This window comes from Scyliorhinus torazame, chromosome 24 (assembly GCF_047496885.1).
Source record: "Scyliorhinus torazame isolate Kashiwa2021f chromosome 24, sScyTor2.1, whole genome shotgun sequence".
Taxonomy (NCBI): domain Eukaryota; kingdom Metazoa; phylum Chordata; class Chondrichthyes; order Carcharhiniformes; family Scyliorhinidae; genus Scyliorhinus; species Scyliorhinus torazame.
The window spans coordinates 21,683,387-21,698,106 of record NC_092730.1 but is presented as its reverse complement, the minus strand read 5'-3'; the positions used below and the strand labels follow the sequence as shown (position 1 = coordinate 21,698,106).

The 14,720-nt window shown below is 60.9% G+C and overlaps 1 protein-coding gene across 1 annotated transcript in view; it reads left to right on the top strand.

The window, feature by feature from the left end:
* Positions 1–4,825: 4,825 nt before the first annotated feature.
* Positions 4,826–14,720, top strand: part of LOC140400214 (malate dehydrogenase, cytoplasmic-like) — a 27,664-nt gene continuing 17,769 nt past the window's right edge. The window contains exons 1-3 of the mRNA XM_072489683.1: positions 4,826–5,097; positions 13,747–13,845; positions 14,394–14,490. Coding sequence (XP_072345784.1) covers positions 5,053–5,097; positions 13,747–13,845; positions 14,394–14,490 — 241 coding nt within the window. The 5' untranslated portion in view covers positions 4,826–5,052. The remainder of the gene's footprint in view (positions 5,098–13,746; positions 13,846–14,393; positions 14,491–14,720) is intronic.

Genomic DNA, 14,720 nt, shown 5'->3' with positions numbered 1-14,720 from the left:
TCCCCTCGCTCCGAGTGACGGAGGGATCTGCCCGTCCCCCAATCCCCTCGCTCCGAGTGACGGATGGGCCCGCCCGTCCTCCAATCCCCTCGCGCCGAGTGACGGAGGGATCCGCCCGTCCCCCAATCCCCTCGCTCCGAGTGACGGAGCGGCCCGCCCGTCCTCCAATCCCCTCGCTCCGAGTGACGGAGGGATTCGCCCGTCCTCCAATCCCCTTGCTCCGAGTGACGGAGGGGCCCGCCCGTCCTCCAATCCCCTCACTCCGAGTGACAGAGGGATCCGCCCGTCATCCAATCCCCTCGCTCCGAGTGACGGAGGGACCCGCCCGTCCTCCAATCCCCTCGCTCCGAGTGACGGAGGGACCCGCCCGTCCTCCAATCCCCTCGCTCCGAGTGACGGAGGGACCCGCCCGTCCTCCAATCCCCTCGCTCCGAGTGACGGAGGGACCCGCTCGCCCTCCAATCCCCTCGCTCCGAGTGACGAAGGGACCCGCTCTCCTCCAATCCCCTCGCTCCGAGTGACGGAGGGGCCCGCACATCCTCCAATCCCCTCGCTCCGAGTGACGAAGGGACCCGCTCTCCTCCAATCCCCTCGCTCCGAGTGACGGAGGGGCCCGCCCGTCCTCCAATCCCCTCGCTCCGAGTGACGGAGGGGCCCGCCCGTCCTCCAATCCCCTCGCTCCGAGTGACGGGGGGATCCACTCGCCCTCCAATCCCCTCGCTCCGAGTGACGGAGGGATCCGCCCGTCCTCCAATCCCCTCGCTCCGAGTGACGGAGGGACCCGCCCGTCCTCCAATCCCCTCGCTCCGAGTGACGGAGGGACCCGCCCGTCCTCCAATCCCCTCGCTCCGAGTGACGGAGGGACCCGCCCGTCCTCCAATCCGCTTGCTCCGAGTGACGGAGGGACCCGCCCGTCCTCCAATCCCCTCGCTCCGAGTGACGGAGGGATCCGCCCGTCCTCCAATCCCCTCGCTCCGAGTGACGGAGGGATCCGCCCGTCCTCCAATCCCCTCGCTCCGAGTGACGGGGGGATCCGCTCGCCCTCCAATCCCCTCGCTCCGAGTGACGGAGGGGCCAGATCGTCCTCCAATCCCCTCGCTCCGAGTGACGGGGGGATCCGCTCGCCCTCCAATCCCCTCGCTCCGAGTGACGGAGGGACCCGCCCGTCCTCCAATCCCCTCGCTTCGAGTGACGGAGGGACCCGCCCGTCCTCCAATCCCCTCGCTCCGAGTGACGGAGGGATCCGCCCGTCCTCCAATCCCCTCGCTCCGAGTGACGGAGGGACCCGCCCGTCCTCCAATCCCCTCGCTCCGAGTGACGGAGGGATCCGCTTGCCCTCCAATCCCCTCGCTCCGAGTGACGGAGGGATCCGCCCGTCCTCCAATCCCCTCGCTCCGAGTGACGGAGGGACCCGCCCGTCCTCCAATCCCCTCGCTCCGAGTGACGGGGGGATCCGCTCGCCCTCCAATCCCCTCGCTCCGAGTGACGGAGGGATCCGCCCGTCCTCCAATCCCCTCGCTCCGAGTGACGGAGGGACCCGCCCGTCCTCCAATCCCCTCGCTCCGAGTGACGGAGGGACCCGCCCGTCCTCCAATCCCCTCGCTCCGAGTGACGGAGGGACCCGCCCGTCCTCCAATCCCCTCGCTCCGAGTGACGGAGGGACCCGCCCGTCCTCCAATCCCCTCGCTCCGAGTGACGGAGGGACCCGCCCGTCCTCCAATCCCCTCGCTCCGAGTGACGGAGGGATCCGCCCGTCCTCCAATCCCCTCGCTCCGAGTGACGGAGGGACCCGCCCGTCCTCCAATCCCCTCGCTCTGAGTGACGGAGGGTTCCGCTTGCCCTCCAATCCCCTCGCTCCGAGTGACGGAGGGATCCGCCCGTCCTCCAATCCCCTCGCTCCGAGTGACGGAGGGACCCGCCCGTCCTCCAATCCCCTCGCTCCGAGTGACGGGGGGATCCGCTCGCCCTCCAATCCCCTCGCTCCGAGTGACGGAGGGATCCGCCCGTCCTCCAATCCTCTCGCTCCGAGTGACGGAGGGATCCGCCTGTCCTCCAATCCTCTCGCTCCGAGTGACGGAGGGATCCGCCTGTCCTCCAATCCCCTCGCTCCGAGTGACGGAGGGACCCGCCCGTCCTCCAATCCTCTCGCTCCGAGTGACAGAGGGATCCGCTCGCCCTCCAATCCCCTCGCTCCGAGTAACGGAGGGATCCGCCCGTCCTCCAATCCCCTCGCTCCGAGTGACAGAGGGTTCCGCCAGTCCTCCAATCCCCTCGCTCCGAGTGACAGAGGGATCCGCTCGCCCTCCAATCCCCTCGCTCCGAGTAACGGAGGGATCCGCCCGTCCTCCAATCCCCTCGCTCCGAGTGACAGAGGGATCCGCCCGTCCTCCAATCCCCTCGCTCCGAGTGACGGGGGGACCCGCTCGCCCTCCAATCCCGTCACTCCGAGTGACGGAGGGACCCGCCCGTCCTCCAATCCCCTCGCTCCGAGTGACGGGGGGACCCGCTCGCCCTCCAATCCCGTCACTCCGAGTGACGGAGGGGCCAGATCGTCCTCCAATCCCCTCGCTCCGAGTGACGGAGGGGCCAGATCGTCCTCCAATCCCCTCGCTCCGAGTGACGGAGGGACCCGCCCGTCCTCCAATCCCCTCGCTCCGAGTGACGGGGGGATCCGCCCGTCCTCCAATCCCCTCGCTCCGAGTGACGGTGGGACCCGCTCGCCCTCCAATCCCCTCGCTCCGAGTGACGGGGGGATCCGCCCGTCCTCCAATCCCCTCGCTCCGAGTGACGGAGGGACCAGCCCGTCCTCCAATCCCCTCGCTCCGAGTGACGGAGGGACCCGCCCGTCCTCCAATCCCCTCGCTCCGAGTGACGGGGGGATCCGCCCGTCCTCCAATCCCCTCGCTCCGAGTGACGGAGGGACCCGCCCGTCCTCCAATCCCCTCGCTCCGAGTGACGGAGGGACCCGCCCGTCCTCCAATCCCCTCGCTCCGAGTGACGGAGGGACCCGCCCGTCCTCCAATCCCCTCGCTCCGAGTGACGGGGGGATCCGCCCGTCCTCCAATCCCCTCGCTCCGAGTGACGGAGGGACCCGCCCGTCCTCCAATCCCCTCGCTCCGAGTGACGGGGGGACCCGCCCGTCCTCCAATCCCCTCGCTCCGAGTGACGGAGGGACCCGCCCGTCCTCCAATCCCCTCGCTCCGAGTGACGGAGGGACCCGCCCGTCCTCCAATCCCCTCGCTCCGAGTGACGGAGGGACCCGCCCGTCCTCCAATCCCCTCGCTCCGAGTGACAGAGGGACCCGCCCGTCCTCCAATCCCCTCGCTCCGAGTGACGGAGGGACCCGCCCGTCCTCCAATCCCCTCGCTCCGAGTGACGGAGGGACCCGCCCGTCCTCCAATCCCCTCGCTCCGAGTGACGGAGGGACCCGCCCGTCCTCCAATCCCCTCGCTCCGAGTGACGGAGGGACCCGCCCGTCCTCCAATCCCCTCGCTCCGAGTGACGGAGGGACCCGCCCGTCCTCCAATCCCCTCGCTCCGAGTGACGGAGGGACCCGCTCTCCTCCAATCCCCTCGCTCCGAGTGACGGAGGGGCCCGCCCGTCCTCCAATACCCTCGCTCCGAGTGACGGAGGGACCAGCCCGTCCTCCAATCCCCTCGCTCCGAGTGACGGAGGGACCCGCCCGTCCTCCAATCCCCTCGCTCCGAGTGACGGAGGGACCCGCCCGTCCTCCAATCCCCTCGCTCCGAGTGACGGAGGGACCCGCTCTCCTCCAATCCCCTCGCTCCGAGTGACGGAGGGGCCCGCCCGTCCTCCAATACCCTCGCTCCGAGTGACGGAGGGACCCGCCCGTCCTCCAATCCCCTCGCTCCGAGTGACGGAGGGGCCCGCCCGTCCTCCAATCCCCTCGCTCCGAGTGACGGAGGGGCTAGCACCAACCGGACGAGCAGAGTGGCCCTGTCACTCCCAGCTGGTCTGTTGCCAGGGGTGGAGCCTGTACACAGGAGGCGGGGTCTGTATCCAGGGGGCGGGGCAGTGTCCAGGGGGCGGGGCTGTGTCCAGGGGGCGGGGCTGTGTCCAGGGGGCGGGGCTGTGTCCAGGGGGCGGGGTCTGTATCCAGGGGGCGGGGCAGTGTCCAGGGGGCGGGGCTGTGTCCAGGGGGCGGGGCTGTGTCCAGGGGGCGGGGCTGTGTTCAGGGGGCGGGGCAGTGGCCAGGGGGCGGGGCTGTGTTCAGGGGGCGGGGCTGTGTCCAGGGGGCGGGGCAGTGTCCAGGGGGCGGGGCTGTATCCAGGGGGCGGGGCAGTGTCCAGGGGGCGGGGCTGTGTTCAGGGGGCGGGGCAGTGGCCAGGGGGCGGGGCTGTGTTCAGGGGGCGGGGCTGTGTCCAGGGGGCGGGGCAGTGTCCAGGGGGCGGGGCTGTGTCCAGGGGGCGGGGCTGTGTTCAGGGGGCTGTGCATTTGGGCGGGGGCGGAGCCTGCCGTGTTCGTGCCGGGGCGCGGTCTGTAACCAAGGGGCGCGGCTTGTATCCAGGGGGCGCGGCTAGTATCCTGGGGGCGCGGCTTGTATTCAGGGGCGGGGTCTGTATCCAGGTGCCGGTGGGCGGCGGCGGCGCCTCTCGAGTTTGAGATGTTACCAGGGGGCGGGGCCTGTTGCCAAGGGGCGTGTGCCTGATGCCAGGGCGGGGACTGTATCCAGGGGGCGGAGTCTGTATCTAGTGGGCAGTGCGTGTGGGCGGCGGCGGAGTCTGTCGAGTTCGAGCCGCGACGGTGGCTGTATCCAGTGGGCGTGGCCTGTATCCAGGAGGCGGGGCCTGTATCCAGGAGGCGGGGCCTGTATCCAGGGGACGGGGCCCGTATCCAGGAGGCGGGGCCTGTATCCAGTGGGCGTGGCCTGTATCCAGGGGACGGGGCCCGTATCCAGGAGGCGGGGCCTGTATCCAGTGGGCGTGGCCTGTATCCAGGGGACGGGGCCCGTATCCAGGAGGCGGGGCCTGTATCCAGTGGGCGTGGCCTGTATCCAGGGGACGGGGCCTGTATCCAGGAGGCGGGGCCTGTATGCAAGGGGCGGGTTCGCGCTCAGAGCGAGGCGGCGCCGCCATGGTGAGTCTCAGCGCGCAGAGCCCTCGGCCCGGGAATCCCGCAAACTGATTGGCTGGGCTGGGGATCACCGCACTGTGATTGGCTGGGAGGGGGATCACCGCGCTGTGATGGGCTGAGAGGGGGGTGTCGCAGTGTTATTGGCCGAGAGGGGGATGCCGCACTGTGATTGGCTGAGAGGGGGGTGCCGCAGTGTGATTGGCTGAGAGGGGGGTGCCGCACTGTGATTGGCTGGGAGGGGGATGCCGCAGTGTGATTGGTTGAGAGGGGGACGCCGCACTGTGATTGGCTGAGAGGGGGGTGCCGCAGTGTGATTGGGGAGGGGGATGCCGCAGTGTGATTGGCTGAGAGGGGGATGCCGCAGTGTGATTGGCTGAGAGGGGGATGCCGCAGTGTGATTGGGGAGGGGGATGCCGCAGTGTGATTGGCTGAGAGGGGGATGCCGCAGTGTGATTGGCTGAGAGGGGGATGCCGCAGTGTGATTGGGGAGGGGGATGCCGCAGTGTGATTGGCTGAGAGGGGGATGCCGCACTGTGATTGGCTGAGAGGGGGATGCTGCAGTGTGATTGGCTGAGAGGGGGGTGCCGCACTGTGATTGGCTGAGAGGGGGATGCTGCAGTGTGATTGGCTGAGAGGGGGGTGCCGCAGTGTGATTGGGGAGGGGGATGCCGCAGTGTGATTGGCTGAGAGGGGGATGCCGCACTGTGATTGGCTGAGAGGGGGATGCCGCAGTGTGATTGGCTGAGAGGGGGATGCCGCACTGTGATTGGCTGAGAGGGGGATGCTGCAGTGTGATTGGCTGAGAGGTGGATGCCGCAGTGTGATTGGCTGAGAGGGGGATGCCGCAGTGTGATTGGCTGAGAGGGGGGTGCCGCAGTGTGATTGGGGAGGGGGATGCCGCAGTGTGATTGGCTGAGAGGGGGATGCCGCAGTGTGATTGGCTGAGAGGGGGGTGCCGCAGTGTGATTGGCTGAGAGGGGGATGCCGCACTGTGATTGGCTGGGAGGGGGATGCCGCAGTGTGATTGGCTGAGAGGGGGATGCCGCAGTGTGATTGGCTGAGAGGGGGGTGCCGCAGTGTGATTGGCTGAGAGGGGGATGCCGCACTGTGATTGGCTGGGAGGGGGATGCCGCAGTGTGATTGGCTGAGAGGGGGATGCCGCACTGTGATTGGCTGAGAGGGGGATGCCGCAGTGTGATTGGCTGAGAGGGGGGTGCCGCAGTGTGATTGGGGAGGGGGATGCCGCAGTGTGATTGGCTGAGAGGGGGATGCCGCAGTGTGATTGGCTGAGAGGGGGATGCCGCAGTGTGATTGGCTGAGAGGGGGATGCCGCAGTGTGATTGGCTGAGAGGGGGATGCCGCAGTGTGATTGGCTGGGAGGGGGATGCCGCAGTGTGATTGGCTGAGAGGGGGATGCCGCACTGTGATTGGCTGAGAGGGGGATGCCGCAGTGTGATTGGCTGAGAGGGGGATGCCGCAGTGTGATTGGCTGAGAGGGGGGTGCCGCAGTGTGATTGGAGAGGGGGATGCCGCAGTGTGATTGGCTGAGAGGGGGATGCCGCAGTGTGATTGGCTGAGAGGGGGATGCCGCACTGTGATTGGCTGAGAGGGGGCTGCCGCAGTGTGATTGGCTGAGAGGGGGATGCCGCACTGTGATTGGCTGAGAGGCGGATGCCGCAGTGTGATTGGCTGAGAGGGGGATGCCGCAGTGTGATTGGCTGAGAGGGGGATGCCGCAGTGTGATTGGCTGGGAGGGAGATCAACGCAGTGTGATTGGCTGGGTGGGGGGATCACTGCAGTGTGATTGGCTGGGTGGGGGGATCACCGCGGTGTGATTGGCTGGGAGGGTGTTCACCGCGGTGTGATTGGCTGGGTGGGGGGATCACCGCGGTGTGATTGGCTGGGTGTGGGGATCACCGCGGTGTGATTGGCTGGGAGGGTGTTCACCGCAGTGTGATTGGCTGGGAGGGAGGATCACTTTGGTGTGATTGGCTGGGAGGGTGTTCACCGCGGTGTGATTGGCTGGGAGGGTGTTCACCGCAGTGTGATTGGCTGGGTGGGGGGATCACCGCGGTGTGATTGGCTGGGAGGGTGTTCACCGCGGTGTGATTGGCTGGGAGGGTGTTCACCGCAGTGTGATTGGCTGGGAGGGTGTTCACCGCGGTGTGATTGGCTGGGAGAGTGTTCACCGCGGTGTGATTGGCTGAGTGGGGGGATCACCACGGTGTGATTGGCTGGGTGGGGGAATCACCGCGGTGTGATTGGCTGGGTGGGGGGATCACCGCGGTGTGATTGGCTGGGAAGGTGTTCACCGCGGTGTGATTGGCTGGGAGGGTGATCACCGCGGTGTGATTGGCTGGGAGGGTGTTCACCGCGGTGTGATTGGCTGGGAGGGTGTTCACCGCGGTGTGATTGGCTGGGTGGGGGGATCACCGCAGTGTGATAGGCTGGGACGGTGTTCACCACGGTGTGATTGGCTGGGTGGGGGGATCACCGCGGTATGATTGGCTGGGAGGGTGTTCACCGCGGTGTGATTGGCTGGGTGGGGGGATCACCACAGTGTGATAGGCTGGGACGGTGTTCACCGCGGTGTGATTGGCTGGGTGGGGGGATCACCGCGGTATGATTGGCTGGGAGGGTGTTCACCGCGGTGTGATTGGCTCGGTGGGGGGATCACCGCAGTGTGATTGGCTGGGAGGGTGTTCACCGCGGTGTGATTGGCTGGGTGGGGGGATCACCGCAGTGTGATTGGCTGGGAGGGTGTACACCGCAGTGTGATTGGCTGGTGAGGGGATCACCGCGGTGTGATTGGCTGGGAGGGTGATCACCGGGGTGTGATTGGCTGGGAGGGTGTTCACCGCAGTGTGATTGGCTGGGTGGGGGAATCACCACAGTGTGATTGGCTGGGAGGGTGTTCACCGCAGTGTGATTGGCTGGGAGGGTGTTCACCGCGGTGTGATTGGCTGGGAGGGTGTTCACCGCGGTGTGATTGGCTGGGTGGGGGGATCACCGGTCTGATTGGCTGGGAGGGTGTTCACCACAGTGTGATTGGCTAGGAGGGTGTTCACCGCAGTGTGATTGGCTGGGTGGGTGTTCACCGCAGTGTGATTGGCTAGGAGGGTGTTCACCGCGGTGTGATTGGCTGGGAGGGTGTTCACCGCGGTGTGATTGGCTGGAGGGTGTTCATCGCGCTGTGATTGGCAGGGAGGGTGTTCACCGCAGTGTGATTGGCTGGGAGGGTGTTCATCGCGCTGTGATTGGCTGGGAGGGTGTTCACCGCAGTGTGATTGGCTGGGAGGGTGTTCATCGCGCTGTGATTGGCTGGGAGGGTGTTCATCGCGCTGTGATTGGCAGGGAGGGTGTTCACCACGGTGTGATTGGCTGGGAGGGTGTTCATCGCGCTGTGATTGGCAGGGAGGGTGTTCACCGCAGTGTGATTGGCTGGGAGGGTGCTCATCGCGCTGTGATTGGCTGGGAGGGTGTTCATCGCGCTGTGATTGGCAGGGAGGGTGTTCACCGCAGTGTGATTGGCTGGGAGGGTGCTCATCGCGCTGTGATTGGCAGGGAGGGTGTTCATCGCGCTGTGATTGGCAGGGAGGGTGTTCACCGCAGTGTGATTGGCTGGGAGGGTGCTCATCGCGCTGTGATTGGCTGGGAGGGTGTTCATCGCGCTGTGATTGGCAGGGAGGGTGTTCACCGCAGTGTGATTGGCTGGGAGGGTGCTCATCGCGCTGTGATTGGCTGGGAGGGTGTTCATCGCGCTGTGATTGGCAGGGAGGGTGTTCACCGCGGTGTGATTGGCTGGGTGGGGGGATCATCGCGGTGTGATTGGCTGGGTGGGGGGATCACCACAGTGTGATTGGCTGGGAGGGTGTTCACCGCGGTGTGATTGGCTGGGTGGGGGGATCACCGCAGTGTGATTGGCTGGGTGGGTGGATCACCACAGTGTGATTGGCTGGGTGGGGGGATCACCGCAGTGTGATTGGCTGGGAGGGGTGATTACCGCAGTTAGGTCAGGGGGGCTGAAGAGAATTGCAGAGTGCCGATGGGTCGAGAGAGTTCTCCCAGTGCCATGATCACTCCGTGACTGGAGGCCATTTACAGGCACAGGGGAGTGATCGAGGCCAGGGAGAGATTTGGGCGCCATCTTTTTGCAGTTCGAATGCAACAGGTTGGTGGCCGAGGATTCCCGGGGAGGAGTAACCGTGTGGACTTGACGATGACGCCTTGAGCGAGGCGATGGAGGAGGTCAGAATGGAATAAGAATGAGGCGGCACGGTGCCGCGATGGTTAGCACTGCTGCCTCACCGCGACCCGGGTTCGATTCCAGCCTCGGGTGACTGTCTGTGTGGAGTTTGCACGTTCTCCCCCCGTGTCTGCGTGGGTTACCTCCGGGTGCTCCAGTTTCCTCCCACAGTCCAAAGATGTGCAGGTTGGGTGGATTGGCCGTGCTAAATTGTCCCTTAGTGTCCAAAGATGTGCAGGTTAGGTGGATTGGCCGTGCTAAATTGTCCCTTAGTGTCCAAAGATGTGCAGGTTAGGTGGATTGGCCGTGCTAAATTGCCCCTTAGTGTCCAAAGATGTGCTAGTTAGGTGGATTGGCCGTGCTAAATTGTCCCTTAGTGTCCAAAGATGTGCAGGTTAGGTGGATTGGCCGTGCTAAATTGCCCCTTAGTGTCCAAACATGTGCAGGTTAGGTGGATTGGCCGTGGTAAATTGTCCCTTAGTGTCCAAAGATGTGCAGGTTAGGTGGATTGGCCGTGCTATATTGTCCCTTGGTGTCTAAAGATGTGCAGGTTAGGTGGATTGGCCGTGCTAAATTGTCCCTTAGTGTCCAAAGATGTGCAGGTTAGGTGGATTGGCCGTGCTAAATTACCCCTTAGTGTCCAAAGATGTGCAGGTTAGGTGGATTGGCCGTGCTAAATTGCCCCTTAGTGCCCAAAGATGTGCAGGTTAGGTGGATTGGCCGTGCTAAATTGTCCCTTGGTGTCTAAAGATGTGCAGGTTAGGTGGATTGGCCATGCTAAATTGTCTCTTAGTGTCCAAAGATGTGCAGGTTAGGTGGATTGGCCGTGCTAAATTGTCCCTTAGTGCCCAAAGATGTGCAGGTTGGGTGGATTGGCCGTGCTAAATTGCCCCTTAGTGTCCAAAGATGTGCAGGTTAGATGGATTGGCCGTGCTAAATTGTCCCTTAGTGTCCAAAGATGTGCAGGTTAGGTGGATTGGCCGTGCTAAATTGCCCCTTAGTGTCCAAAGGTGTGCAGGTTAGGTGGATTGACCGTGCTATATTGTCCCTTAGTGTCCAAAGATGTGCAGGTTGGGTGGATTGGCCGTGCTAAATTGCCCCTTAGTGTCCAAAGATGTGCAGGTTGGGTGGATTGGCCGTGCTAAATTGCCCCTTAGTGTCCAAAGATGTGCAGGTTAGATGGATTGGCCGTGCTAAATTGTCCCTTAGTGTCCAAAGATGTGCAGGTTAGGTGGATTGGCCGTGCTAAATTGCCCCTTAGTGTCCAAAGGTGTGCAGGTTAGGTGGATTGACCGTGCTATATTGTCCCTTAGTGTCCAAAGATGTGCAGGTTAGGTGGATTGGCCGTGCTATATTGTCCCTTAGTGTCCAAAGGTGTGCAGGTTAGGTGGATTGACCGTGCTAAATTGCCGCTTGGTGTCTAAAGATGTGCAGGTTAGGTGGATTGGCCGTGCTAAATTGCCCCTTAGTGTCCAAAGACGTGCAGGTTTAGTGGATTGGCCGTGCTAAATTGCCCCTTAGTGTCCAAAGATGTGCAGGTTCGGTGGATTGGCCAAGCTAAATTGTCTCTTAGTGTCCAAAGATGTGCAGGTTAGGTGGATTGGCCGTGTTAAATTGCCCCTTAGTGTCCAAAGACGTGCAGGTTAGGTGGATTGGCCGTGCTAAATTGCCCCTTAGTGTCCAAAGATGTGCAGGTTCGGTGGATTGCCCGAGCTAAATTGTCTCTTAGTGTCCAAAGATGTGCAGGTTGGGTGGATTGCCGTGCTAAATTGCCCCTTAGAGTCCAAAGATGTGCAGGTTAGGTGGATTGGCCGTGCTAAATTGCCCCTTAGTGTCCAAAGATGTGCAGGTTGGGTGGATTGGCCGTGCTAAATTGCCCCTTAGTGTCCAAAGATGTGCAGGTTAGGTGGATTGGCCGTGCTAAATTGCCCCTTAGTGTCCAAAGATGTGCAGGTTAGGTGGATTGGCCGTGCTAAATTGCCCCTTAGTGTCCAAAGATGTGCAGGTTGGGTGGGTTGGCCGTGCTAAATTGTCCCTTAGTGTCCAAAGATGTGCAGGTTAGGTGGATTGGCCGTGCTAAATTGTCTCTTAGTGTCCAATGATGTGCAGGTTAGGTGGATTGGCCGTGTTAAATTGTCCCTTAGTGTCCAAAGATGTGCGGGTTAGGTGGATTGGCCGTGCTAAATTGCCTCTTAGTGTCCAAAGATGTGCAGGTTCGGTGGATTGGCCGAGCTAAATTGTCTCTTAGTGTCCAAAATGTGCAGGTTAGGTGGATTGGCCGTGCTAAATTGTCTCTTAGTGTCCAAAGATGTGCAGGTTAGGTGGATTGGCCGTGCTAAATTGCCCCTTAGTGTCCAAAGATGGGCAGGTTAGGTGGATTGGCCGTGCTAAATTGTCTCTTAGTGTCCAAAATGTGCAGGTTAGGTGGATTGGCCGTGCTAAATTGTCTCTTAGTATCCAAAGATGTGCAGGTTAGGTGGATTGGCCGTGCTAAATTGCCCCTTAGTGTCCAAAGATGGGCAGGTTAGGTGGATTGGCCGTGCTAAATTGTCTCTTAGTGTCCAAAATGTGCAGGTTAGGTGGATTGGCCGTGCTAAATTGTCTCTTAGTATCCAAAGATGTGCAGGTTAGGTGGATTGGCTGTGCTAAATTGTCTCTTAGTGTCCAAAATGTGCAGGTTAGGTGGATTGGCCGTGCTAAATTGTCTCTTAGTATCCAAAGATGTGCAGGTAGGTGGATTGGCCATGCTAAATTGCCCCTTAGTGTCCAAAAATGTGCAGGTTAGGTGGATTGGCCGTGCTAAATTGTCCCTTAGTGTCCAAAAATGTGCAGGTTAGGTGGATTGGCCGTGCTAAATTGCCCCTTAGTGTCCAAAGATGTGCAGGTTAGGTGGATTGGCCGTGCTAAATTGCCCCTTAGTGTCCAAAGATGTGCAGGTTAGGTGGATTGGCCGTGCTAAATTGCCCCTTAGTGTCCAAAGATGTGCAGGTTAGGTGGATTGACCGTGCTAAATTGTCTCTTAGTGTCCAAAGATGTGCCGGTTGGGTGGATTGACCGTGCTAAATTGCCCCTTAGTGTCCAAAGATGTGCAGGTTAGGTGGATTGGCCGTGCTAAATTGTCTATTTGTGTCCAAAGATGTGCAGGTTGGGTAGATTGCCGTGCTAAATTGCCCCTTAGTGTCCAAAGATGTGCAGGTTCGGTGGATTGCCCGAGCTAAATTGTCTCTTAGTGTCCAAAGATGTGCAGGTTGGGTGGATTGCCGTGCTAAATTGCCCCTTAGAGTCCAAAGATGTGCAGGTTAGGTGGATTGGCCGTGCTAAATTGCCCCTTAGTGTCCAAAGATGTGCAGGTTGGGTGGATTGGCCGTGCTAAATTGCCCCTTAGTGTCCAAAGATGTGCAGGTTAGGTGGATTGGCCACGCTAAATTGTCCCTTAGTGTCCAAAGATGTGCAGGTTAGGTGGATTGGCCGTGCTAAATTGCCCCTTAGTGTCCAAAGATGTGCAGGTTAGGTGGATTGACCGTGCTAAATTGCCCCTTAGTGTCCAAAGATGTGCAGGTTGGGTGGGTTGGCCGTGCTAAATTGTCCCTTAGTGTCCAAAGATGTGCAGGTTAGGTGGATTGGCCGTGCTAAATTGTCTCTTAGTGTCCAATGATGTGCAGGTTAGGTGGATTGGCCGTGTTAAATTGTCCCTTAGTGTCCAAAGATGTGCGGGTTAGGTGGATTGGCCGTGCTAAATTGCCTCTTAGTGTCCAAAGATGTGCAGGTTCGGTGGATTGGCCGAGCTAAATTGTCTCTTAGTGTCCAAAATGTGCAGGTTAGGTGGATTGGCCGTGCTAAATTGTCCCTTAGTGTCCAAAGATGTGCAGGTTAGGTGGATTGGCCGTGCTAAATTGTCCCTTAGTGTCCAAAGATGTGCATGTTAGGTGGATTGGCCGTGCTAAATTGCCCCTTAGTGTCCAAAGATGGGCAGGTTAGGTGGATTGGCCGTGCTAAATTGTCTCTTAGTGTCCAAAATGTGCAGGTTAGGTGGATTGGCCGTGCTAAATTGTCTCTTAGTATCCAAAGATGTGCAGGTTAGGTGGATTGGCCGTGCTAAATTGCCCCTTAGTGTCCAAAGATGGGCAGGTTGGGTGGATTGGCCGTGCTAAATTGTCTCTCAGTGTCCAAAGATGTGCAGGTTAGGTGGATTGGCCGTGCTAAATTGTCTCTTAGTGTCCAAAATGTGCAGGTTAGGTGGATTGGCCGTGCTAAATTGTCCCTTAGTGTCCAAAGATGTGCGGGTTAGGTGGATTGACCGTGCTAAATTGTCCCTTAGTGTCCAAAGATGTGCAGGTTAGGTGGATTAGCCGTGCAAAATTGGCAGATGATCTCGCGATGTTGATTGACTGTAGCGTCTGTTGCAGGAGGAGCCAGTGAAGGTTGTGGTCACCGGGGCTGCTGGTCCGACTGCCTACTCTCTGCTCTACAGCATGGCCAGCGGCGCGGTGTTCGGGGGCGAGCAGGCAAGTACAATACAGGCCGCCGCGTCTCTCAGAGCCGCAGAGAGAGTGATCCGGTTCCCCCATCCCCGACACCGTGTGTGCCAGCCAGAGATATGGGGGGATACGGGCGGGCGTATGGAGTGAGGCTGCAGGTTAGCCCTGGTCTGACTGAAGGCTGGAGGGATTCCTCCGCACCCTCTCCAAGGCCTTGACGGACTTCCGTCAGCGACGGGCGCGGAATCGGACACCATTCTCCTGATTGGCGTTTGATAAAAGTTCCCGGTCGCGATTCTCCGATCGCGGGACACAGTGCGCCGACGTGAACGCCTCACTTCCTGGCGCGCACTGGGGGCGGCGCCGACCCGCGCATGAATAGAGCCCAGGATCCTATCCCTTTGTGTCCTGAACAGCTTTCTCAACTTGCCCTGCCTTTAGCGACTTGCGTTCACATTCCCCCTCCTCTCTCCACCCCCCCCATCCCGTTTCAGATTGTCCTGTTTAATTTTGATCGCCCCCCCCCCCTCAGTCAGTCGTCCTGCCGGAATGATTGACTTGTGTTGCTCTTGCAGCCTCTGGCCCTGGTCCTGATGGACGTCCCCTCGATGCTGGGCGTGCTGAGCGGAGTGGCGATGGAGCTGCAGGACTGTGCCCTCCAACTCCTACAAGGTAACGAGCACCGCGGGGGTCAGGCGTCGAAACAAACTCCCCAGCGGCCCCCCTGCTGGCATCAACCCTCTCTCTAACTCTCTCACTCTCTCTTTCTGTCACTCTCTTTGTGTCGCTCTCTCTTTCTGTCACTCTCTTTCTGTCGCTCTGTCGCTCTCTCTCTCGCGCTCTCTCTCACTCTCTCTTGCTTTCTCTCACGTTCGTTAATTCGCTCTATTGGTGTGTTTTGT